The 27958-nt window shown below is 41.6% G+C and overlaps 1 protein-coding gene across 3 annotated transcripts in view; it reads left to right on the forward strand.

Moving 5' to 3' along the window:
* SS18 (SS18 subunit of BAF chromatin remodeling complex) overlaps positions 1 to 24579 on the forward strand; it is a 76887-nt gene extending 52308 nt beyond the window's left edge. For all 3 annotated transcript variants that reach the window (XM_075826325.1, XM_075826323.1, XM_075826324.1), the window contains 3 exons: positions 15960 to 16082; positions 19507 to 19640; positions 23437 to 24579. In XM_075826325.1, coding sequence (XP_075682440.1) covers positions 15960 to 16082; positions 19507 to 19640; positions 23437 to 23463 — 284 coding nt within the window. In that variant the 3' untranslated portion in view covers positions 23464 to 24579. The remainder of the gene's footprint in view (positions 1 to 15959; positions 16083 to 19506; positions 19641 to 23436) is intronic.
* Positions 24580 to 27958: the final 3379 nt, after the last annotated feature.

Raw genomic sequence — 27958 nt, forward strand, 5'->3', positions numbered from 1 at the left:
TACTTTTCTAGATCGAGAAATAGATGTCCCTAACAGTTTCTACACCCTATGACTATGTCGTGCTAAGAAAGCAGCTGTCCTGAAATCATGTCAGTCCATAGATATTATGTATATCAACCCGCTCTGATATATAGTAAGTTAGAGTGGGAAAATGTATTAAACTGTTGGCGGAAAAAGGCAATATATCCAAAAAAAAGGAGGAAGAATGTATCCAGCTATGTGGAAAACTAGAGCATGTTCACAGGATGAAAGAAAATTTGTAGGGCTGTAATGACTTTATTATTCAAAGTGACTGGTCATACAACGTCTCTTTAGCTCCATCAATCCCTATATAAGGGACAAATGTGCCAAGTGACGCGGTACACCATAACAAGCCCCTGCCCGGCAAGGTAGGAACCTCCATTTGCACAAAACAACCAATCACCTGTAGAATATATAAAGGGGCAGTGTCCCACACCGTATGTATAGATACAGTAAAGGACTACTACTCCCCAAATTAATGTCGCTATTTCTAGAAGTATTGTCGGGTGTAAGAGGTCCACCAAAAACCCGAACAAAACTGTAATAAAGCCCATAGTGTATTGATAAGGACAAAACAGGGACTTATGCATAGACCGGGGTTGGAAGGACAAGCGGAACAATAATATCGTGACTCACTTCGCTGTCCTCGTTTGCTGCAGACCCGACACCGTTTTTTGGGGTATTTTTGGTTAGATGTTGAAGGGATGGGGTGTAAAAAATGTTTTTCAACAAGTCGGTGTACATCCTCTGACTCATGGGCTACTCTCTGGTCTGCAGATTGAAATAGGAGATCTTCAATCACTTTCTCCTGAAATTCAAAGAATGTCGCCCTGCCCGCTGATTTTTTGTACAGGACAAATGCGTTCTGCATCGCAACCTGAATTTGTTATAGCCGATGACACACACAGGCTTTTGTCTATCTGCAGAGGCCCCACGTTCTCTAATAGTTGCCGTTGCACTTGCATGGACAGTGCTGATCATGTAGATGTCCTTGCGGTCACAAAATTTTAAAGCCAGCATCTTCTCAATTTGAAAAGTGCATGACTCCCCCTTTTGTAGTTTTTTATCCACAAGTTGATGTGGGAAACCTTTGCGATTCCTGCGTATTGTGCCACAGGCTCCGGTGTTGGCACAATGAAGGGCGCTAAACAATGGCACACTGGTATAAAAACTGTCCGTGTATACATGATACCCCTTGTGTAGGAAAGGGCCAATTAAATCCCACACAATCTTACCAGTGGTACCAATATTTGGAGGGCACCCTGGTGGATTAAATTCACTGTCTTTACCCTCTTAGATCTTAAATGCACATGTGTAGCCAGTAGTGCTTTCACATAACTTGTAGATCTTTACCCCGTATTTTGCACTTTTTGAGGGTATGAATTGATGGAATGAGAGACGCCCTTTGAAATTTGTGGGATTCCACAACCTGGCATTAGGTGACGAAGGCTTATTGGCAATGTACTGCCTGGCATACAAATTGGTTTCCTGCACAAAATGTTCCAAAACTTGGTCCGTAATAAAAATATTAAAATAATTTAGTGGTGAAAAATTACTGACATTGGGACTTATGCCAGGAGTAGCAATAAAGTAATTTATGGTGGGAGAAAATAAACTCGTGGGTTCCCACACTAAATCGGTTTGGTGGAGTTGTGCAATTTCAGGGGCTGCACTTTGAACGGACGTTGTGGCAACTGCGCCGTCTCCCATATCACTGGTGCTGGGTCTCCTATCCATAGAATCCCTTGAAGCGACACTGTCGCTTTCAAGTAAGGCTGGGTTCACACGACCTATTTTCAGACGTAAACGAAGCGTATTATGCCTCGTTTTACGTCTGAAAATAGGGCTACAATACGTCGGCAAACATCTGCCCATTCATTTGAATGGGTTTGCCGACGTACTGTGCAGACAACCTGTCATTTACGCGTCGTCGTTTGACAGCTGTCAAACGTCGACGCGTAAAAATACAGCCTCGTCAAAAGTAGTGCAGGACACTTCTTTGGACGTTTTTTGAGCCGTTTTCTCATAGACTCCAATGAAAACAGCTCCAAAAACGGACGTAAAAAACGCAGCGAAAACCGTGAGTTGCTCAAAAAACGTCTGAAAATCAGGGTCTGTTTTCCCTTGAAAACAGCTCCGTATTTTCAGACGTTTTTGGTCACTACGTGTTCACATACCCTAAAAGCTCAACTTCAGATGCAGAATCGGTATCTGAGCATAGCATCTGATAGGCTTCCTCAACGCTGTATCTTCTGGCAGCCATAATGATAATAGTCTAAACCGCAAATAATAAATGGAACTAGCGGTTTCAAATTTTTTTTTTATCAACTAAGGCCTCATGCACACGACCGTAAAAACACCCGTTATTGCGGGTCGTAATTATGACCCGCAATAACGGGCTCATAGACTTCTGTTACCCACGGGTACCTTCCCGTTTTCTCACGGGAAGGTGCCCGTGCCGTTAAAAAAATAGAACATGTTCTATTTTTCTATTTTACGGGCCGTGCTGCTATACTTTATAATGACAGCACGGCTCGCAAAAGCCGATCTTACCTGCAAACGCTGATGCTGCTGCAGAATCAACTGTAGCCTCTGGTGCCGATGTGGCCGTCACGATGCAGGACCTGTGAGTGACGTCACAGATCTGCACTGTCACAAGCTGGGCGTTCTGAAGAGAAGAGGATGTTACTTCTCATCAGAGCGCCCAGCTAGTGAAAGTATTAAAAACGCCCCGATGTACGCACATAATACACACCCACTTGGACTTGTACTTTTAAACACACCCACTTGGACTTTTGCAAGCCTCATTTGCATAACTACAAAAATGGTCATAACTTGGCCAAAAATGCTCGTTTTTTAAAAATAAAAACGTTACTGTAATCTACATTGCAGCGCCTATCTGCTGCAATAGCAGATAGGGGTTGCAAAATCTGGTGACAGAGCCTCTTTAAGTTTATTTTTTTTTTTTCAAACCTAAACCTAAACCCTACGCCTAACACAAACCGTAAACCCAAGCCCAGAACAGCACCCTACGCCGTCTAAGGCCCCATGCACACGAACGTGTTTTTGCGGCCGCAATTCCCCCTGAAAATCCACGGGAGAATTGCGGCCCCATTCTTTTCTATGGGGCCATGCACACGACCGTAGTTTTTGCGGTCCTTGCACGGCCCGGGAGCCCGGACCGCAGAAAGAACGGGCATGTCTTATTACGGCCCTGTTCTGCGGTCCGGGCTCATTGAAAACAATGGTGGCGGCCATGTGCATGTCCCACGATTTGCGGGCGGCCTGCGGCTGACAGTCCGCAGCCGGCCGACCCGAAAATCACGGCCGTGCACACGGCTACGGTCGTGTGCATGAGGCCTAACCGCGTACCCTAAAAAGAAAGTAGTTTATAGTACGATTCTTAGTATATACAGTAAATATATATATATATATATATATATATATATATATATATATATGTGTATATACTATAAAATACTGAAAAAAAAATTAGTTTTTTTTTAATAAACTGTGTGTGAGGAACAAGTGATTTTGTGTGGGGACACTGACACACTTGTATCTGTTTCTCTATACAGCTAGAACAGTGAGGAGAAACAGATACATGTTTTTACTTTTATTTTACAGTAGTGATCACTATGATTGGATCTCATAGTGATCACAAAAGATCAGGAACCAATACTATTGGCTCCTGATTACTGCTCTAAGAACAGAGCTGCTAGCAACAGCTCGTTCTTAGAGCAGGAGCTGTCATTTAGACACTCTCGGCGGCTCTGTACGCAGTAACAGCATGTGACCGCTGTGATTGGCTGTCACAACGGTCACATGCTGTTACGACGAAATCGGCAGGTCCTGATGGCTGCACTAAGAACCGGACCTGTTACTTACAGCCGGTTTTTAGTGCAGATGTCACCAGGGTGCCGTTAAACCCCCTCTACTACAGCGACGCCAAAAGGCGTCGCTGTAGACTGAGTACCTGCACCGCCTGACGTCAAAAGACGGCGGGCGGTCGTTAAGGGGTTAAACCACTTTACGAGTGATTTTTAGCTTTATGCTAATGAGTTTCTTAATGCCCAAGTGGGCGTGTTTTACTTTAGACCAAGTGGGCGTTGTACAGAGGAGTGTATGATGCTGACCAATCAGCGTCATACACTTCTCTCCATTCATTTACACTGCACTAGCGATATAGTTATATCGTTATGTGCAGCTACATACACAAACACGAACATTACTGCAGTGTCCTGATAATGAATATACATCACTACCAGCCTGGACGTGATGTTTATTCAGAATCCTGACATGTCTTTAGCGTCTCTGAGATTTACAGCAAGGCAAACGTAATCTCGTGATATTACGATGTAACCTGTCATTTCAAACAAGATTACACTTGCCTTGCTGGAATCTCACAGAAAAGATTCAGAAGTGGTCAGGATTCTGAATAAACATCACGTCCTGGCTGGTAGTGATGTATATTCATTATCAGGACACTGCAGTAATGTTAGTGTTTGTGTATGTGGCTGCACGTAGTGATATAACTATATCGCTAGTGCAGTGTAAATGAATGGAGAGAAGTGCATGAGGCTGATTGGTCAGCGTCCTACACTCCTCTGTACAACGCCCACTTGGTCTAAAGTAAAACACGCCCACTTGGGCATTAAGAAACTCATTAGCATAAAGCTAAAAATCGCTCGTAAAGTGGTTTCAAATAGATTGTTTTTCTAAATAAAAAGCATTACTGTCACCTACATTATAGCGCCGATCTTCTTATATAGGAAATAGGGCACTTACAGCAAAATCTGCTCTTTTAAAAGCTAAATGGCGCTCCTTCCTTAAGGAGCCTTGACGTGTGCCCAAACAGCAGTTTGACCACATATGGGTATAATGGAACATCATACTATCAGTCAAACATGGAGGTTGTTTAATCGTTTTGCCTTCATTTAAAATTAGTTGGATGATCTTAAACCTTTTAGAAGGAATTGGGTAAGTGGTAAATAGTTTTTCCTAAATGTATATAAATATATCCTGCCAGTCTTCTTTTTTTTTTTTTATAACACTAGTGAGCGTATTTGCAACCACAAAACAGCCTACCAAAAGGCCAAACTGGGCCTGAATAGAAGGCACTTCCTAGTTCTGTAGAGTCACATGGCGTATCGCAAGTCTTACCATATCAGTTGTAACTTTTGAATACAGTTATCAGAAACTGACTAACTTATTTTGTCAACTTGTACTATAACTTGGAACACCTATAACCTCCCCTCTTCCATCTCCGTAGACTTCTATGGGTAGGTGTCCAAAGAATTCAATTACAGAATCCAGAGTTAGTGAATCTTTACTTCTATGGGCAGGGGGGGCAGTCTAAATGAGGAATGAAGACATCTTTGTGATGCATCTTATTACAGAAAAAATGCCTATCTTCGTTCGTACTATTTATTTATGAAGAATTTTATAATTGGAGGTACCCTTTAAGTTTCTTTACCATAAAAGGAAGCACTATATAAAAGGTGTAATCTTTCTAGAATCAGAAACGAAAATATTTTCCCATCGTAAAAGGGTGCATACTTTGGTAACTAAGAGGTAGGGCTGGGTGATTTTTATGAACTGAATAAAAATCCAGATTAATTGAACATGTAACCTCGATTGCGATTAAGGCCACACCCTTAAAAAGCATGCTACGCCTTTGAATTCATATTTATCCTTTGAGTGTGCTGTAAACTACTGTATATAATATACCCCCTACGCTGCCCCCACACAGTATAATGCCCCCCACGCGGTATAAAGCCCCAATAGTGCCTAATAAAATACATTCTCTCCTAACCCCGTTCCAACGACAAGTGGAGGAGAACCCTCTGCTCCTCCCGGTCTGTATTGCTCGACGCAGAAAGAAGTGATGACATCACTGCCTCGTGCCTGCCTGCGCCGAGCAGTGAGCGTCCTGCGATACGTAGTGAGTGGTAGAGCATGGACCTTACGGCTCCCTGCTCTATTGGATTCAACTGTATCTGCGTCCGGAGGAAGAAACCAAAATGCGGAAGATGACGTCTTTTAAATGTGACGAATTTCGGTGACGTTTTTTTATTTCGATTAATTGCCCAGCCCTACTAAGAGGTCACATGACCTCCTAGATATAGAATATTTTGTGTATGGTGTTTGCTACAGTTCGAGCTACTGGAAAAATGTGCTATTCATATTTTTGAAATACTAGCGTGTAAGTATTCTTATGATGATTGATTTTGAAATTAATGCATCAAAATATGTGAAATTGGCGTATTTTGCTAACTTGCTAGATGTGTAGTATTTGGATAGCCAGCAAAAGATTTCCAACTATTAGGCCTTATTCACACGACAGTGAGAAAAAATGTCCATTTAAAACTGATCAACTGTCAGTTTTTCATGGCCATTTTCCATCAGTTTGTCTCTAAATTTTCATCCATTTCAAGTCCATCTGTCCGTTTTTAATGGCCGTTTGACATCCATTTTGCATCAGTTTTTCATGGCCGTTAAAAAAACTGATGAATTTCATTGGTCAGGCTTTTTTTGTCCCAACCCCCTGAAAACAACCAAAGGAAGGTCACATGTTCACCTAGACACTATTTACAGCCTCCCTGTATATGATGCCACACACCTCCCTGTATATGATGCCACACGCCTCCCTGTATATGATGCCACACGCTTCCCTGTATATGATGCCACACGCCTCCCTGTATATGATGCCACACGCCTCCCTGTATATGATGCCACACGCCTCCCTGTATATGATGCCACACGCCTCCCTGTATATGATGCCACACGCCTCCCTGTATATGATGCCACACGCCTCCCTGTATATGATGCCACACGCCTCCCTGTATATGATGCCACACGCCTCCCTGTATATGATGCCACACGCCTCCCTGTATATGATGCCACACGCCTCCCTGTATATGATGCCACACGCCTCCCTGTATATGATGCCACACGCCTCCCTGTATATGATGCCACACGCCTCCCTGTATATGATGCCACACGCCTCCCTGTATATGATGCCACACGCCTCCCTGTATATGATGCCACACGCCTCCCTGTATATGATGCCACACGCCTCCCTGTATATGATGCCACACGCCTCCCTGTATATGATGCCACACGCCTCCCTGTATATGATGCCACACGCCTCCCTGTATATGATGCCACACCAGCCTCCCTGTATATGATGCCACACGCCCCTTGTAGATGATGCCACACGCCCCTTGTAGATGATGCCACACGCCTCCCTGTAGATGATGCCACACGCCTCCCTGTAGATGATGCCACACGCCTCCCTGTAGATGATGCCACACGCCTCCCTGTAGATGATGCCACACGCCTCCCTGTAGATGATGCCACACGCCTCCCTGTAGATGATGCCACACGCCTCCCTGTAGATGATGCCACACGCCTCCCTGTAGATGATGCCACACGCCTCCCTGTAGATGATGCCACACGCCTCCCTGTAGATGATGCCACACGCCTCCCTGTAGATGATGCCACACGCCTCCCTGTAGATGATGCCACACGCCTCCCTGTAGATGATGCCACACGCCTCCCTGTAGATGATGCCACACGCCCCCTGTAGATGATGCCACACGCCCCCTGTAGATGATGCCACACGCCCCCTGTAGATGATGCCACACGCCCCCTGTAGATGATGCCACACGCCTCCCTGTAGATGATGCCACACGCCCCCTGTAGATGCCACACGCCCCCTGTAGATGCCACACGCCTCCCTGTAGATCGTGCCACACCAGCCTCCCTGTAGATCGTGCCACACCAGCCTCCCTGTAGGTGCTACACCAGCCTCCTTGTAGATGCCACACCAGCCTCCTTGTAGATGCCACACCAGCCTCCTTGTAGATGCCACACCAGCCTCCTTGTAGATGCCACACCAGCCTCCTTGTAGATGCCACACCAGCCTCCCTGTAGATGCCACACCAGCCTCCCTGTAGATGCCACACCAGCCTCCCTGTAGATGCCACACCAGCCTCCCTGTAAATGCCACACCAGCCTCCCAGTACATGATGCCACACCAGCCTCCCTGTAGATGCCACACCAGCCTGCCTATAGATCGTGCCACATACTCACGAGAGCAGCACCGTCTCTCCTCTTCTTCACTTGTGGTCACTCGTCTGCACGGGATCTGGCAAGGCAGTGCGACGGGGCGGTGACGTCATCGAGGCGCCTTCAAACCCGAGTGACCACAGACGAGTGACCACACCTGAAGAAGCGCCGCAAACGTGAGTATGCCAACGATAGCCAGCAAGGGAACTAGTAGTTCCCTTGCCAGTCCCCATGTAACAGATCCGTTTTTAACGGTTGTTACATGTATTGACAGCTGTTAAAAACGGATCCATTGACTTCTATGGGGGCCGTCAGGCCGTTAAAACGGCCAAAAATAGGACATGTCCTATTTTTTGACGGCCATTATTCACGGGCCGTTAAAAAAACGGCCGTGTGAATGCACCCATAGAACATCATTGTTCTGAAAACGGCCATGTGAAAGCCGTTAAAAGGACGGCCATCACATGGCCGTTTTTCACTGTCGTGTGAAAGAGGCCTTATTGTACTGTATTCCTTCTTAATCTTTAATGTGACAAGATGAAATAAGTAGAGCTACTTATATGCATCTCCAGCATAAGGCCATTAACGTTTCTTCCTGTTTCTTGTCGAATTGATGTAGGTCATAATGATTACGGTTATCAGCAACCGTCGTATCCTGAACAAGGCTACGATAGACCTTACGAGGATCCCTCACTACATTACTACGAAGGAGGTATCTATATACCTTCACAGACACACACATATATATATATATATATATATATATATATATATATATATATATATATATATATATATATATATATACACACACACACACACATTAGTCTTCTTTCCGGTTGTGAATCCCAGAATGAGAATATTTTCTCAAAAATTTCCATATTAAAGAGGCTCTGTCACCACATTATAAGTGCCCTATCTCCTACATAAGGTGATGGGCGCTATAATGTTGGTGACAGCAGTGCTTTTTATTTAGAAAAACTATCTATGTTTACCACGTTAGGAGTGATTTTAGCTTTATGCTAATTACTTAATGCCCAACTGGGCGTGTTTTTACTTTAGACCAAGTGGGCGTTGTACAGAGGAGTGTATGACGCTGACCAATCAGTGACCAATCATCGTCATACACTTCTCTCCATTCATTTACACAGCGCATAGGGATCCTGCTAGATCACTGTGCTGTCTTATACTGACCCATTAACGTTACTGAAGTGTCTTGACAGTGAATAGACATTCCTTCGAGCCAGGACAGGATTTCTATTTACAATCCCGACATTTTGTTAACGTTTCTGTGGTACTTACAGCAGAGCAAGCGTAATCCCCCCTGTAACCTGTCATTTACAGCGTGATCTCGCGAGATTACGCTTGCTCTGCTGTAAGTACCACAGAAACGTTAACGAAGTGTCGGGATTGTAAATAGACATCCCGTCCTGGCTGGAAGGAATGTCTATTCACTGTCAAGACACTTTAGTAACGTTAATGTCTCAGTATAAGACAGCACATAGTGAATAACGCAGTGTCACTATGCGCTGACTAAATCAATGGACAGAAGTGCATGACGCTGATTGGTCAGCGTCACACACTCCTCTGTACAACGCCCACTTGGTCTAAAGTAAAAACACGCCCAGTTGGGCATTACGTAAGTCTTTAGCATAAAGCTAAAATCACTCCTAACGTCGTAAACATAGATCGTTTTTCTAAATAAAAAGCACTGCTGTCACCAACATTATAGCGCCCATCACCTTATGCAGGAAATAGGGCACTTATAATGTGGTGACAGAGTCTCTTTTAAGCTTTAGTAGAAATAGTGCTGGCTTAATTTTTGTATTCTTGTACAATTAAGCCCCACACAATAAGGGTATGTTCACACGCACAATTAAAAACGATTTTTAGCTGTTTTTAAAGCACAAAACGTTTTTTGAGGCTTTTCGGTTTTTTTTAACAGGTTCCCGACCGCTGGCCGTAAATATACGGCCAGCAGTCAGGGTCTCTAAAGTCCGGCGTATAGTATATATACGGCCGCACTTCAGAGACTGTGCACGCGCGATCGCGTGCACACAGCTCTGTGCCCTGGCTGTTACTAACAGCCATGGGCACTGGGCAGAATGTCAGGGGTCAATCTTTTGGCCCCTGAACATGTGATCGCTGTGACAACCAATCACAGCGATCACATGCATTTCTGCATAGAAAACAGTGTGCACGCGATCGCGTGTTACCAACAGCTCTGGGCACTGGGCAGAGTATCAGGGACCAATCTGATGGTCCCTGATCATGTGGTCGCTGTGAAAACCTATCACAGCGACCACATTTGTTTTATTTTGACTTTTCTGGCAGTAAATCTCCTGCCTCTTTTCTTCTCCTCAAACATTGTTTCAGTTTGAGGAGAAGAAGAGACTCGAGAGAATTGCTGCCAGAAGAATACAGTGAAAAAAAATACAGTTACACTAAAACATTCTCTGTATAGATAGATTTCTATCTATCTATACAATCTATCTATCTATCTTTTTTTCTATCTATCTACCTTTCTTTCTTTTATTCTATTAGAATAGGCAGGTAGGGAGTATATAATTATATATATATCCACATATATATAATATATATAGCAATAGCGGTTTATTTTTTTGTTAGCGTTAGTGTAGATATATATAGCAGTTAGTTTGTGTGTTTTTATAAAAAAAAAAAAAAAAAAAAAAAAATTTGTTTTGTTAGTGTTAGTGTTAGTTACGTTATGGCGAGGAAGTTGTTTAGCGCCGAGGAGGCATACGCCATGCTGTGGTCTGAGTCGGAGACCGCATCAGAGATGGCGTCCGAGATGGAACCTGTTTTAGGTAGTGACGATGACAGCGTCACTTCAGGTTCATCTTCAGGGGACGTTGTCCCTGATGCAGTTGAAACTGCAGAACTTGAAAGCGCAGGGCCAAGTAGCGCTGTAGCACGGGACAGCCTGGTCCCTCCAGTCCAGGCTCTTGTATGGGCACCTGCCCCATCTTTTGGGCCTAGAATCCACGGATTTACGGCCACTCCTGGCATAACCGTGGACAATACAAATTTTGTCCAAATGGATTACTTCCATTTATTTATAACGGACGACATCCTAAATCAGATTGTCCACGAAACAAATTTATATGCCACGCAATATATAAGGCAGAAACCTTCATCCACCCATGCCAGAGATTGGACGCCCACCAATTTGCAGGAATTAAAAATTTTTTTGGGGCTCACCCTAAATATGGGTATTGTCAAAAAGCCCTCCATTAGGTCTTACTGGTCAACAAGACCCGCCCAAGCCACCCCAGTATATTCTGCAGTAATGCCCAGGTCTCGTTATGAGACAATAATGAGGTTCCTCCACTTCAATGACAACGCACAGGCCCCCCCAAGTACCGATGCAAACCGGGATCGGTTGTTCAAAATAAGACCGCTAATAAATTCCCTGAATAATTTATTTCTGCAACTCTACACCCCTGAGCAGAATGTAAGTGTGGACGAATCCCTCCTCAACTTTCATGGCAGACTTAGCTTTCGCCAATATCTACCTTCCAAAAGGGCAAGATATGGCGTTAAGCTCTACAAATTGTGTGAAAGCGGGTCAGGATATACCACCGCCTTCAGAATTTATGAAGGGCGGGACCGCACAATAAATGTTCCTGGATGCCCCCCTGATCTTTCCACCAGCAGTAAGATCGTGTGGGAGATAATGTAGCCTCTGCTTCACAAAGGGTACCACCTGTACTGTGATAATTTTTATTCTAGTGTGCCCCTGTTTAGGCATTTGCATGCTGCAAGGACTGGGGCATGTGGTACCATGCGCAAAAACAGAATTGGTTTTCCACAGCAATTAGTGGGGAAGCGCATGGTAAAGGGGGACTCCTGTGCTTATGCATCTGAAGAATTGCTGGCGGTCAAGTTCAGGGATCGCAAAGATGTGTATGTGCTAAGCACGATTCATATCGCAGGAACAGTGGCAGTGAGGGAAAGAGGGGCAACATCGGACAAGCACAAACCAGTGAGCGTGTCCGAATATAACAAGTACATGGGGGGGGTGGATTTAAGCGACCAGGTTTTACAGCCCTATTTAGTAAAACGCAAAACTAAAACCTGGTACAAAAAGGTGGCCATTTATTTGTTACGGGTGGCCATCCACAACTCATTTGTGCTCTATAAAAAAAACAGAGGCAGAGACACATACCTGGATTTCCAGGAAAAAATTATTGAAGGCCTCATTTTTGATGTTCAGGACACCCGAGAATGCCCCCAGTCTGAGGATGTCACGCGACTGACTGAAAGACACTTCATCAGTCGGATTCCCCCAACAGCAACCAGAAGCAACCCCCAGAAAAAGTGCCGCGTCTGCAGAAAAGACGGGCACCGCAAAGATTCCCGATATTTCTGTCCCTCATGTCCCTCGCAACCAGGCCTGTGCATTGAGCCATGTTTTAAAAAATACCACACTGTTCTGAATTATTAGATTTTAGTTAATTTGTTGAAAATATATTTGCCCTACATTACGTTTTTATTTTTCCCCTGATTTTACTCCAAGGGTGAGGGAGGGAATGGGTGGGGGGTGGATGTCATGTTTGATGTTTTCTAAAGTTCATCTGCTGGAGAGCTCCATTTGCATTAACCTGAAATTTCTTATTTTAGAAAACCCCAAAAAATTAATTCCCATTATACCCCTAGATGAATATTTTGGGATTTCTGCTTCAAGAGCAGATATTTTGGAAGTGTTATAGAAACTCTGTTGAGTTTTGTAAAACCAGCTTTGAAAAAAAGCGATTTGTGAAATAATCTTCTTCTATCCTCCGCCCTCCTACATCTCTATGTGATAAATAAGGCCACATATTTGGTATCCCCGTGCACGGGAGAAGTGGCAGAATGTGAACGGAGATTAATTTTGACCGTGGTCTAAGCCGTGTGTGAAAAATGCTGGTATAAACTGACGCATTTGCTAAAAAATTGCTAATTTTATTTTGATCCATCTTATTCAAGAAACTTTCAGAAGAAAACTGGACTGTCTAAAAATATGATAAACCCCTTGAAGGAAACCTTGTGGAGTCTACTTGTGTGAATGAAGTCATTTATGGGGTGTTTCTAATGTTTCAGCAGCATTACACCCCCAAGAAAACAGTATGCTGCTATAAAATCAAGTGCAGAATTCCTGGACCGAAAAGGCCAAAAAGCCTCCCTTTATGCCAAGCCCTGGCACATGCCCGTGAATAAAGCACACATATTTGGTATCCCCATGCACGGGAGAAGTGGAAGAATGTGAAATGCGATGAATTTTGTCCGTGGTCCATTTTGTGTGTGAAAAAGCTAGCATAAACTGACGCATTTGTTAAAAAAAAAAGGTAATTTTATTTTGTTCCATCTTATTCAAGAAACTTTCAGAAGAAAACTGGACTGTCTAAAAATATGATAAACCCCTTGAAGGAAACCTTGTGGGGTCTACTTGTGTGAATTAAGTCATTTATGGGGTGATTCTAATGTTTCAGCAGCATTAGGCCCCCCAGAAAACAGTATGCGGCTCTAAAATCAAATGCAGAATTCCTGGACCAAAAAGCCTCCTTTTATGCCAAGCCCTGGCACATGCCCGCACTGCGAATAAGGCACACATATTTGGTATCCCCATGCACGGGAGAAGTGGAAGAATGTGAAAGGAGATGAATTTTGGCCGTGGTCTATACCGTGTGTGAAAAATACTAGCCTAAACTGACGCATTTGCTAAAAAAGTGCTGATTTTATTTTGTTCCATCTTATTCAAGAAACTTTCAGAAGAAAACTGGACTTGCTAAAAATATGATAAACCCCTTGAAGGAAACCTTGTGGGGTCTACTTGTGTGAATGAAGTCATTTATGGGGTGTTTCTAATGTTTCAGCAGCATTAGGCCCCCCAGAAAACAGTATGCTGCTATAAAATCAAGTGCAGAATTCCTGGACCGAAAAGGCCAAAAAGCCTCCTTTTATGCCAAGCCCTGGCACATGCCCGCACAGTGAATAAGGCACACATATTTGGTATCCCCATGCACGGGAGAAGTGGAAGAACGTGAAAGGAGATGAATTTTGTCCGTGGTCTATACCGTGTGTGAAAAATACTAGCCTAAACTGACGCATTTGCTAAAAAAGTGCTGATTTTATTTTGTTCCATCTTATTCAAGAAACTTTCAGAAGAAAACTGGACTTGCTAAAAATATGATAAACCCCTTGAAGGAAACCTTGTGGGGTCTACTTGTGTGAATGAAGTCATTTATGGGGTGTTTCTAATGTTTCAGCAGCATTAGGCCCCCCAGAAAACAGTATGCGGCTCTAAAATCAAATGCAAAATTCCTGGACCGAAAAGGCCAAAAAGCCTCCTTTTATGCCAAGCCCTGGCACATGCCCGCACAGTGAATAAGGCACACATATTTGGTATCCCCATGCACGGGAGAAGTGGAAGAACGTGAAAGGAGATGAATTTTGTCCGTGGTCTATACCGTGTGTGTGAAAAATACTAGCCTAAACTGACGCATTTGCTAAAAAAGTGCTGATTTTATTTTGTTCCATCTTATTCAAGAAACTTTCAGAAGAAAACTGGACTTGCTAAAAATATGATAAACCCCTTGAAGGAAACCTTGTGGGGTCTACTTGTGTGAATGAAGTAATTTATGGGGTGTTTCTAATGTTTCAGCAGCATTAGGCCCCCCAGAAAACAGTATGCGGCTCTAAAATCAAATGCAAAATTCCTGGACCGAAAAGGCCAAAAAGCCTCCTTTTATGCCAAGCCCTGGCACATGCCCGCACAGTGAATAAGGCTCACATATTTGGTATCCCCATGCACGGGAGAAGTGGAAGAATGTGAAAGGAGATTAATTTTGGCCGTGGTTCATACCGTGTGTGAAAAATGCTAGCATAAACCGACGCAATTGTTAAATTCTTGCATTTTTTTCCAATTTTGCCCACTTTAGTGAAAAAAAAAAAAATGATATATACTGACAAATGCCACTAAAACAAAGCCCTATCTGTCCTTTAAAAAGAGTGTAAAATTCAAAGATGAACTTTATTCACCTGCTGAGTTATAGTCATCTAAAGAAGCGCATAGCAAAATTGTGAAATTTGCTCTGGTCATTTAGCTGTAAAACAGCCTAGTCCTTAACCGGTTAAGCCATTATAAGAGCTGTTTTTCAAATGACTATAAAAACGGCTTAAGAAGTGACATTCTCCTTTTTACGTGGTGTCTTTTTTGCGCGCCGTTTTGAAAAGTGTGTAAAAAAAACAAACTGCCCTGTCTGAAACTAAACGCCGGTTTTCCCATTGATTTCAATGGGAAGCTGTTTGTTGGCGTTTTTAAAGACTTATTACGAGGCGTTTTTTGCCCTGAAATATGCCTGAAAACATTTAGTGTGAACATACCCGAATTGTTCACAACCCCCTTAATGACCAGTACATAACTAAAACATGTTAATTTATCCAGCGAAGTGATCCTAACCCAACAAATCATTCAATATTTTTAGCTATATTTACATACACACATAACTTCTATAGGATCCAGCTTTCTGATCTCGTCTAGCTAGTCTGTTCGCCTTCAGCTATCTTAGTTATTTTTTATTTGCTCTTCCAATCATGGTCATAATACTGTGATACTTGAACGTATTGCTCGTTTTGCCAAGAATGCTGAAACAAAAATGCAGCAGTCAAAGCTAGTTTTGCAAGTTTGATTATGTTTGTGGGCTGACTTCCTTATGTTTTTGTTTATCTTTTTGGTGTTAGCATTTTAACTATTTTTTTATAGGTTTGTTTTTTTTGGTTTGGTGTTGGTTGTGATGGTGTGAGGCTTTCTACAGTGAGCAATTTTATTCAAATTTTTGTGTGCTTTATGAATTCATCCTTAGGAAATGCACAGTATGCGCAACAGCAAGAAACTTATCAAGGGCCGACACAGCAGCAAGGCTACCCATCTCAGCAACAGCAGTACCCAAGCCAACAAGGTTATCCTGCCCAACAACAAGCTTATGGTAAGTAAGCTTTTTTGTTTTGAAATTTCTCTATTCGAGTTGGCTATTAACTTGTCCCAGCAAATATGTGTGACATGAGAGATGGAAACACAGACTTCAATCCCTAGAGAAGCCTTTACTATTTCTGTGTTCGTCCGCTCCCCCCCCCCCCCACACCTATGGCTAATTTTCTTGTAAAAGGCAAACGATGATAGACTTTATCCGTTAGTGACCGCCCCATAGTGTTTCTACGTCGGTCACTAACGAGCCTTATTCCGATGCAATAGACTTTTTACGTCGCTGCATCGGAATAAGTGAACAGAGCAGGGAGCTGTCAAATCACCCTGCTCTCAGCTGCCAGAGGTAACTGAGGGCTAGGGGCATCCCTGCTTGAACGTGTGAGATCGATATTCGTATCGATCTCGCCCGTTTAAACCCTCCTTTGCGGTGCTCAATAGCGTGGTTTTGGAGAGAGGGAGGGAGTTCCCTCTCATCTCACTGACACCCGGCGGCCGAGTGTCTGTGTCTACGATGGCAGCCGGAGGCCTAATATAGGCCCCCAGGTCTGCCTGTAATGAATGCCTGCTAGATCATGCCTCTGGCATGATCTAGCAGATGCCTGTCCGTTTTACACGGACAGGCATAATACACTGCAATGCAGAAGTATTGCAGTGTATTATAAATGCGATCGGAAGATCGCATATTGAAGTTTCCTAGTGGGACTAGTAAAAAAGGTAAAAAAAAAAGTTTCATAAAAAGTGGGGAAAAAAAAAATTAAACACCCACTTTTCCCCCTTACAAACTGCTTTATTATTAACAAACAAAATAAAGTAAAAAAGTTACACATTTGGTATCGCCGCGTCCGTAACGACCCCAACTATAAACGTATTACATCATTTAAACCGCACGGTGAACGTCATAAAAAATAAAATTAAAAAACATGCAAAAATTGCTGTTTTCCTTGAATCCAGCCTTAAAAAAAAAATATGTGATAAAAAGTGATCAAAAAGTCACATCAACTCCAAAATGGTACCGATAAAAACTACAAGTCGTCCCGCAAAAAAAAAGCCCTCCTACAATTGCAGCGGTGAAAAAATAAAAACGTTACGGCTCTTCAAATATTGAAACACAAAAACAAATAATTTTGGAAAAAAAGTTTTCACTGTGTAAAAGTAGTAAAACATAGAAAAACTATACAAATTTGGTATCGTTGCAATCGCAACAACCCGCTGAAAAAAGTTATTGTGTTATTTAAACCACACGGTAAACGGCGTAAATTTAGGGCGCAAAAAAGTGTGGCGAATTTGCTGTCCCCCCCCCCCCCCCCCAAAGTTAATAAAAGTTAATCAATATATTCTATGTACCCCAAAATGGTGCTATTAAAAATTACAACTTGTCCCGCAAAAAACAAGACCTTATACAGCTATGTTGACTCAAAAATAAAGTGTGTATAGCTATTTGAATGAGACGATGGAAAAACGTAAAAAATGGCTTGGTCATTAAGGTCTAAAATAGGCTGGTCATTAAGGGGTTAAAGGGGTAATAGAGTTTATTATAGAAATGTATATACTCCCATGTGAATCAAAGGCGTTGTCCCACAATTGAATGTTACGTTTCTATGTTAAGTAGAGAAAAGCAGTGAAGCAGCGCTCCTTCCAAGTGTATTAGTGCCGGTGGACGCTCCGTTCCACTGCTCGGGTCCTCTTGTACATAGATGGCGGAGTGATTCCTGCTATTGTACAGGCCAGCCTATAAGAATTGGCACCAACACTGATTTCATTAGGTGGATGTACTGGGAGGACATCAAAATAAACACGGGGGCACCATAACAAGTATTACCGTAATACCTAGATTCAGAAGCATTTTTTAAAAATTTCCAATTGAAAAGTTTTTTTGTGGGATAACCACTTTAACATCGACACATAGTTTTCATAATTAAAAAGAACCTAACACGGCATTTCCGTCCCCTATGAAATAAACCTAGCAGTCTTTTTTTCTTACGTTGTATAAATCTCTGTATAGGGCCAAAGTAAATGCTTGTAAGAGGAGGCGTTCAATAGTGGTCCTGATGCTTTTTAGCCAGTTATGAGATGAGGGTTATTTACTTGTCATATGATTTGGCTATTGACACTACTCTGCTGTGGATCTTTTTTTAAGCATAATTTGCAAGCTAACAAAAAAATAATTTTGGCTAATGCTAAAAGCTTATCCTATCATATGTAGCGTGCTCAGATGTTCTCTGTGGATCAAACTAGTGGTCAGAAATTGAAGCGATACACGATACCCAGTGAAACAAGTTCAGCCTGAATGCCATTCTTTTCAATTCAATTGTGCCGGATTGGTGCAATTGCCTTGATAAATATGCCCCACTGGGGTTTTCAGATTGAGACACTTTTTTTGTGGTGACGATCTGCTCTGGTTAATAGAAAGTTTCTCATAGGTTGCACATTTAAATCATTCTTTCATAATTTTACTGTGTCACATACATAGGAAAGTCAGGGCATAGACAACCCGAATCCCTAATACTTTTGTGGGCCACCTAAATGTATAGAAAATAGTATAATAATACCGTTAATGTACCAACATACTGGATTCTCCATTGTTTAGCTGCAATCATTGTCTTCCCTGACCAGATCCAGTAGTTGACAAAACATAATACAGCATTCTCCTCAGTTCGCACTTCACCACCACTACTAATCTACTATAACAGGCACAGACATGCATCTAACAAGTCATTGCATATATATATATAAAAAAAGCTGGTCCTGCGTGTGTCTGACATGCAGTATCCAGCTAATAATGATCACATTTAAGTTCATAACTTAAATGATAAGCTGTACACTGTTTGTCAGAGACACGCAGGACTAGCTTTCAGCCAAGCAGTCAGTCCAGCTGACCTGACGGATTCGGCTTAGATGGCAATATACAGCTACTATGTATACAGGATATATGAAAGCTGTATCTGAAAAAGTAAAACTTTTTTTTTTTTTTTATAAATATCAATTTAAAGGTTGCCTAGAATCAAATAAAACATTGTTTTATTTTAAAAAAAAATTAAAATTTGTCAACTGAGTGTACGTAGCCTTTAAGACTTGGTATTTTTCTGTAGAATCTCAGGACATTGCCAGGAACAACCAGATTCAACTACTGGCCTGCAGTGGAGGACGGTGATTGCAGCAGTTTTAAAGTTTTATCATAATAAAAAATAATTTACCGTCTTCAGCAGAACCCCTTTAAGAGAAATCATGAAAAGAAAATGCCAAATCTTCTTGTGTGGTGTCCATATCTTTTGAAAAGGGTGAGAGGAAATGGGTTTAGGTCTGGAGTGTCAAAAATGGGCTTTATTATCAGAACACTACTTCATTTTGTACTGTTGAGTAGACCATCCTTCGTTTTGCTTTGATTTTGTTAGTTGATTTTTGTGTTTTTGTTTTTTCCACTGTAGGCCCTTCTCAAAGTGGTCCTGGTCCTCAGTACCCTAACTACCCTCAGGGACAAGGACAACAGTATGTGCCATACAGACCCTCACAGCCAGGACCTCCACAGCCACAACAGCAGAGACCTTATGGATATGATCAGGTAAGTTGCAAAAGGGCTCGTGCATCTTAAAAACACATCTATTTATATTTTTTTTTTATCCCAAATATCAACAGCTCTGATAACAAAAACGATAGTAGACATGTGCCATTCATGCATGGCCCCTGTTCCATTTTCCATTGACGGAGTACAAAGTGCTGTAACTGTTAACCTATACTCCTCTCTGGCCATGCAAGGCAATTTCATGGAGTTTGATCTCCTCAGCCCTGCAGGTTATCAGATTATTCAAACAATATATTAGAGAAGACATAATGCTTGGTTCCGATGTTCAGTGTATTAATATCTGCCTGAATGAACGCTTAAAAAGTTAACTGTTCTTTCAGGCAAGTAACATATAATTGTTACAGATAATGTTAGTGACAGTTTTAATTCCCTATTACGGTTAATATGACTTTTTAGTTGCCCAACAGAACTCCTTCAACCCCTTAAAGGGAATGTGTCGCTAGAAAAATATATATATTTTTTTTTTTAGTTAAGCTGTTAGTCAATAAATGATTACACATTGTTCTAATTTTTTATTTTTTTTTTTTTCACAAGTCAGGAAATATTATAAATTAGATTCTAATTTATAACATTTCCATATGCTGGTCACTAGAGGGAGCAATTCTCAAAATTGCAGCATTGCAATGTGGTAAAGCAACTTCATTGCTTTATGCTGCAAATTTGGTGTAGACACACTCGCTCTAGTGTCCTCACACAATCCCCCCTCCCTTATCCTGGCTAGTGCCAGGAGAAAGGAGTGGGTTGAATGTTCAAACCACCTACACTGTGTGCCGCCATTTTTTGAGCGAATGCACAGTGTAGGAGGATTAGATACAGTGTAATCACACAGTATAACAAGCTGCGACCGGAAGTAGTCCTCTTACTGTCCGGCTGCGGCTTCCGGTCCACATGAAAATGGCGCCGGATGTCGCTCGGCCGAAGACCTTCCTTTTGGACTGTGTGGGAGCGGCGCATGCGCCGTTCCCTCACAGACGGCGCACGCTGTAGTAAATGGAACGGCTCCCGTTCCAATTCACTATGGGGATGTATGTGCCGTATTCCATCTCTGTATGTGTCGTTAATCGACACATACAGAGATGGAAAAAAAATGGCAGCCCCCATAGAGAAGTAAAAGAGAGAAAAAATAAAAAAGTAAAACACAAATAAAATGTATTTTAATAACCTACTAAAAGCAAAAACATATAAAAAAATTTTTTACGCGACACCTTCCCTTTAATGACGAGTGGCAGATAAATCCATCCTGACCTATCAGTCATTGCCACTGTACTAACGAGGCCAGGGGTGCGGCTAAAATACACAGCCGGGCTCCTGTTGCAGCTGCAGGCATAGGCTGATAACACTATTCCTGACAGTTTAACCCTTTTAGTCTGAAGTTAATAGAGACCGCCACATCTCCGGTGTTTGACTGAGGGAGAGGGCTTCCTCGGTCAGCCCCGTCCGCTCCCTGCGTAAATATCACGCAGAGCCTATGGGTTACCATTTAATTTAACCAGAGTAAAAACGGACCAGAGGCGCTGCTAGATACATCAATGTAAAGGCTTAGGACAAGCATAGGATTAAGAAGTATGTAATAACCAAAGGGAGGCTACGCGTTTCAACTCTGGTTAAATTACTTCCTTGACAACAAACTCCGTTTTCTTGTGTTTTGGACCCGGCACCAGCTTTCATGCTTTTATGACACCTACCAGTGTCCGTATTTTAAAGGGAATGTGTTTCTAGCAAAACATGTATTTTTTTTTTTTTTAGTTAAACATTTAGTGTGTAGGTGATTAAACATTGTTCACATTTTTTTTATTTTTTTCACGAGTCAGGAAATATTATAAATTAGATTCTAATTTATAATATTTCCCAGTGCTGGTCACTAGATGGAGCTATTCCCAAAATTGCAGCATTGCATGTGGTAAAGCAACCACATTGCTTTTTGCTGCAAAATTGGGAAAAAAGCACTCGCTCTAGTGAGCTCTGAGAATCCCCCCCTCCTTTATCCTGGCTAGTGCCGGGATAAACGAGGGGATTGAACGGTCTAACCTCCTACACTGTGTGTCGCCATTTTTTGAGCTAACACACAGTGTAGTAGGTTTACATACAGTAGTAAACACACACAAACACGAACATACATAGAAATCTCTTACCTGCTCCTGCCGCCGCGGCTCCCTCCGGCCCGTCCGCTCCGTCTGCTGCCGCTGGTCCAAGTGCACAAGTCCGGAAGCCGCGACCGGAAGTAGTAATCTTACTGTCCGGCCGCGACTTCCGGTCCACAGGAAAATGGCGCCGTACGGCGCTTATTTCAAATTGGACTGTGTGGGAGCGGCACATGCGCCGTCCCCACACAGACGGCGTACACAGAAGTGGATGGGACGGGCCCCGTGGGACTGTGGCTGCCGTATTCCATGTCTGTATGTGTCGTTAATCGACACATACAGAAATGTAAAAAAAAATGGCAGCTCCCATAGGGAAGAAAAAAGTGAAAAAATAAAAAAAAGTAACACACAAACACACAAATAAATAAAAACGTTTTTAATAAAACACTAACATAAAACTGACATGAAAAAAAAAATTTTGGTGACACTGTTCCTTTAAGGTGAGCACTTTTTGTGTAATTAGTTGCTCCCTTCTTACCCTGCTTTTATTTGCACTATGTGGCGCCGTGTCTCTCTTTCTCTCTTTTAGTTTTATGGGTTACCATGGCATGCAGGAAATAACATAGGGCCCCAATTAAAAAGGTTGTCCCACCATAACAAGAGCACTTGGTTATCTCTGCCAGTCCCATAAAGAATAAATTGAGCAGCAGCAAGGATGCATGCCTGCTGCTCCATTCAGACAGGTGACCCGGAAACCTATGTTTCCGTGATCAGTGGGGGTCCCAGCAGTGAGACCCCAGTGATCAAACACTTGTCCACGTTTTTATTGGTTCCTATTTAGCCCTGTGGTGCGAGAGGGGTGATGGGGGGGCCCTTCCCCTCCTAACAGCTTAGGTGCTGCGGTCATTATTGACCACAAATTCTAAGTGGATGAACACCCGACATGGGAGTTATCTCTGATTCAAGACGTTACCGCAAAGTGTCGAGGTATCATACAGGCGACACACGCTAAGTATGGAGTGGGCTCAGCATGTGAACCCGCTCCATACTACCCCCTTCCCGGCCGTGACATACAGTTACTTCAAATGTTAACCTTTTAGTATGTTTGTTTATATGTCTTGATAGTTTCAAGCTGGATTTTCTTCTTTTGTAGAAGTTTTACCGTGAACTTTAGGTCATTTTGATTCCATATGACAAATGTCTGGTCAGTGGTGTTCTAACCACTGAGAACCCAAACAGTCCCAAGAACCTGGGTGCCTGGTCCCAGTGTCAGGGAGAGCGGTTATCTGCACTTTCTGACTGCGTTTTATTTTCTGAGATACAGAAACAGTCAAATGTTTCCTTTGGCCTTATACTACAATGTGGAGTGCCAAACCTGCTCTCGTAATTGGCATGAGTCTCGTCAATTGGACCCCCACTGATCAGACTTTTGACAACCTGTGGACATGCATGAATGTAGAAGGGACGGACGCTTTATGTAATCTGTCCACTTTATGTTGCTCCGTTTTTCCGCTGGCTATTCCAAATAAAGAGATTTATTTTTACATTCCACAAGGAGTGCTGATCTTTTCCTCCCGAATAATGACTGTCTAATACCCTGTTATTGCTATTACTGTTCACTGACTTGTTGTTACATGATGTGCACTCGCATCCTAACCTGTCAGTATTTTATAATGTTTGTTTTGTTGTTTTAGGCGCAGTATGGAAACTATCAGCAGTAAAGACCTTGTGGATTCCTGTAGCCAGTCATTGTAGCTGTTGTGGTGTTTCCTCTGGACTGTGGACATCATCCTTTTGAAGATATTTAACTTTATCTTTCTTTTACATTTGGGAAAAGTATATGAATTGATGGCAACTTCTATGTTTTCAATCCATATGGGTCTATCATTGAAGACTGCGGTAATTCATATGTCGGTTTCACATAATGTACTCTAGGTGGAGATGTTGCATCATACAATCTAGAATGTCCATGTAATGCATAGACAACAGATCTGTCAAAACATCGGTGAGAAATGGGAGATTTATTTTTTTTTATTTTATTTTTTTTGTAATAACTGAGGTGATCAATATAATTGTTTTTTTTATTATTTTTTTTAACATAACACCATAAAACGGGGGAGCAAAATTTTCCAGAACCTTTGTAACTTTTGGATACACTATGAGGTTAAGGGGAATATGTGTTGTGTATTGAATGTCAATATTAGAATTTTAAAAATGGAGAAACAATGGCTAATTCTTATCTATTATTATTTTTTTTTTATCTGTGTTCTACAGTTTGGCCACTTGAAATGTTCACATCATACATATTTTTTTTAAATTTAAAAGCTATTAATTCCTTAATTATTTTACAATTATGTCTATAGGTTTGCAGGAGAACACACTTACTATAGCAGGGATCGCATCAGCATTGGTCTTTTATCTGTTGACCAGCACACAAGTATATTTAAGCAGTAAAGAGCACAAGCTGCAATAGATATTATCTTTCAAATACTATGTAAATCTTATGCAATACACTTCAACTGAACTTTGCTATAATTTATAGGTTTGTCATGTCGCCTTTTTTGTTTTTTTGTTTTTTTTATCAGTAAAACAAATCTAAAGAGATTTTATGTGGTTTTTTTTAAATTATTTTACAGAGCAATATTTTTTTCTGTTTTAAAACTAAATAAAATACACAACACAATTTAAACAAATTTAGTATGGGCAGTACTATTGTGTTTTTATTTTTTATTTTTTTTTTCCATGTGGGGGTCAGGGGTTCTGTGCCAAAAGTATTCTGGTTTACTTACAATGCTATTTAAATGTACTTTACAAGAATAAATTATTTGTGACTTGAATTTTAGTTTTGTTGTAGTATGTGTATGGGATTTTTCTGCATTTTGCTATTCTATTTGAAAAAGCAAAATCCAATAGATAAAGTAAAATATTCTATATATAGTTTGTTATAATTTGTTTAAAATAAATGTAAAAAAAAAAAAAAAACCAGGTCAACAAAGTTATGTCAAATAAGTTCTGCACTCCCAAACAGTATGTATGCATTCTTGATTTCAAATTGGACAAAATGTTTTTAATATTTTTGGTCAATTACGACCTTAAGTCTGTAAAATGACCAATATCCTTTCAATAAAAGTTAATGTGCTATAGTATTGTTACAAAATTAGCACAGTATCATAGGGAAAATTTGGTCAAAAATCGGCCTCACAATAGTTTTACAACTGTATTATAAATCATATTGGCGCTTAATAGGATAATGATTTACAATATACTCTGTATAACATATAAATTAACATGTGAACTAAAAAGTTTGGTATTATTAGGTTACAAATGGTTTTAGCCATTACTCATACACTACTGCTCATTAGTTTCAATACACCCCCAGACTTGTTTTTTTTGTTTTTGTTTTTTCCCCTGTAAAGGATGCATATGATGTGTATTTTGCACACATTAGTTGATCTACTGTTTTAAACACTTTCAGCACTCGCATGCATCGTATTTATACATTATTTATGTAAATATCCTGAAGGAGTTATCAATCAAAAGCGATCTGCGATAGTCGTTTTAAGAAATGCGGGGCATAATCTTTGGACAATTACTTGCCTGGAGAAAGCTTCTCGGTGCCATGCAGAGTACCCTCAAGAGTCGCCGTAAACAAGAGTGTACGTGATCGACCATGACCTGGACAACCTCGAGTGGCCGCAACACAGGAGGCCAAATTTATCAGTGTGTTTTAATTGGGAAAGATGCAAAACAGCTCATCAGATCCGTACTGCTCTGATGGAAATGAGGAAGAAAAGTGTCAATTGCGATTGTCAAACAACGCATTGTAACCATTGGCTTAAAGGGATGTGTTGCAGCCCGAAAACTGTTGCTTAGGCCTATTAATGAAAAGACCAACCTACTATGGGCTGAAAAGCACAGGAGCTGGACCTCTAGTCAGTGGAAGAAGGTTCCATTCACGGACGAATCGAAGTTTAAGGTGTTTGGGTCCAAGAGACGAAAGTTTGTTCGTGCGACACATGAGTGTATGCTTTCATGTTTGATTAGGCTTAGTGCAAGCAGGTAGGATGTTCGATTGTGGCCTGGGTGTGTTTCAGATGTGGTACAATTGGTGACTTACTAAACATCGTTGGAATCGTGGACTCCCCAACAACATCCTGGTGCGCCATGCCGTTTGTCCCTGGCACCCATCTTATCTTGCTGTAGTGTGAAACCACAACCAATTACGATCCAAGACATACCTCCTGACTTTGCAAAAAGTATGTTTAGCCAAAAGAATGACAACCGGTGCAGAAGAATATGGTTCTGCCACCCCAGAGTCCCAATTGAACTCCTTTGGGGTCATCTGGAGAGGTGTGTTAGAGAAATGCAATTTAAGAGCCAAAATCAGCTCTGGGAGTTGCTACAAGATAAGTGGTCTGCAATAAGTTGACTGACACAATGCCCCACATTTCTGCTGCTGTAATCTATGCTATTGGATACTTTGAGAGAAAAATTAAAGGAATTCTAGGCTCATTTCATTTGTAAACCATATTACAACATTTACAACTTTTTGTTATTTGAAATAAAGAATGCATGCAAATAGAATGTTTGGGAGTGTGGACTTTCTTTTACATATTGGAACCTATTCCTACATAATATCTAGAGTGCTATGGATTGATAAATACAGTCCTGGCCAAAAGTTTTGTGACTGCCAAATTTTTGTTTTTCACAGTTTGCTGCTTCAGTTTTTATAGTGACAATTTGCATTAACTTGTTATGAAGAGTGATCTGATGAACTTCTATTAATTGCAAAGTTATTCCTTGCCATGAAAATTAACTTGATCACAAAAACAAACACATTTTCGCTACTTTTCAGCTCTGCCACAAAATGACCTGCTAACGTTTCAGTGATCTTGTTCGCTCAGGAGAAAGTGTTAAGGGCAAGGCGGCTGATATCACTCTGTCATGCTGATTGAAGACTGGTTGCTTTAAAAGGGGGATGGTGCTTGAAATAATGGTGGTCTTCTGTTAGCCATGGTTACCTCCAAGGAAACACGAGCAGTCATCATTGCTTTACATCAAAAAGGCTTTACAGGCAAGGACATTGCTGCTTGTAAGATTGCCCCTAAATCAACCATTTATTGGATCATTAAGAACTTTAAGGGGAGAGGTTCAATTGCTGTGAAGAAGGCGACCAAAAAAGTCCAGCAAGTACCAGGACGTCTCCTAAAGACGATTCTGCTACGTAATCGGTTCAACACCAGTGCAGAGCTTGCTCAGGCATGGCAGCAGGCAGGTGTCCGTGCATCCGCACGCACAATCAGGCAAAGGCTATTGGAGGCTGGCCTGGTGTCGAGAAGGGCAGCAAATCAGCCACTTCTCTCAAAATATCAAGGACAGACTGACATTCTGCAGGAAGTACAGGGATTGGACTGAAGGGGACTGGGGTAAAATGATTTTCTTTGATGCCCCCTTCAGACTGTTTGGGACATCTGGAAGAATGATTGTCCAGTGAAGAAAAGGTGAGTGCTACTGTGAGTCCTGTGTCATGCCAACGGTAAAGCATATTGAGACCATTAATGTGTGGGGTTGCTTTTCATCCAAGAGAGTGGGCTCACTCACAATTTTGCCTAAGAACACTTCCATGAATAAAGAATGGTATCTGAACATCCTCCAAGGGCAACTTCTCCCAATGATCCAGGAGCAATTTGGTCATGAACAATGCCTTTTCCAGCACGATGGAGCATCATGTCACAAGGCAAAAGTGATAACGAAGTGGATTGGTGAAGAAAACCTGTACATTTTGGGTCCGTGGCCAGGAAACTCCCCAGATCTCAATCCCGTTGAGAACCTGTGTTCAATCCTCAAAAAGCGGGTGGACAAATAAAAACACAGAAATTATAATAAACTACAACCTCTGATTAGGTAAGAATGGGCTGCCATCCGTAAGGATTTGGCCCAGAATGTGAGATCCCGGGAGAATTTCAGAAAGTCCTGAAAAAGAAGGGTCAACACTGTAAATATTGAGTCTTTGCATAGTGGACTTAATGTATTTGTCAAAAGTTTAAAAACTTATGAAATGCTTATAATTGTACTTCAGTATACCATAGAAACATCTAACTAAAAGATCTGAAAACACTGACAAATTTTGCTTTTCACAACGTTTGCTGCTTCGGTCTCAACGTTTGACCAGTACAGTCGTTAAATATTCTAATATATTATGTTATGATCGGAGAA

Source organism: Rhinoderma darwinii, chromosome 5, assembly GCF_050947455.1.
Source record: "Rhinoderma darwinii isolate aRhiDar2 chromosome 5, aRhiDar2.hap1, whole genome shotgun sequence".
NCBI classification, from domain to species: domain Eukaryota; kingdom Metazoa; phylum Chordata; class Amphibia; order Anura; family Rhinodermatidae; genus Rhinoderma; species Rhinoderma darwinii.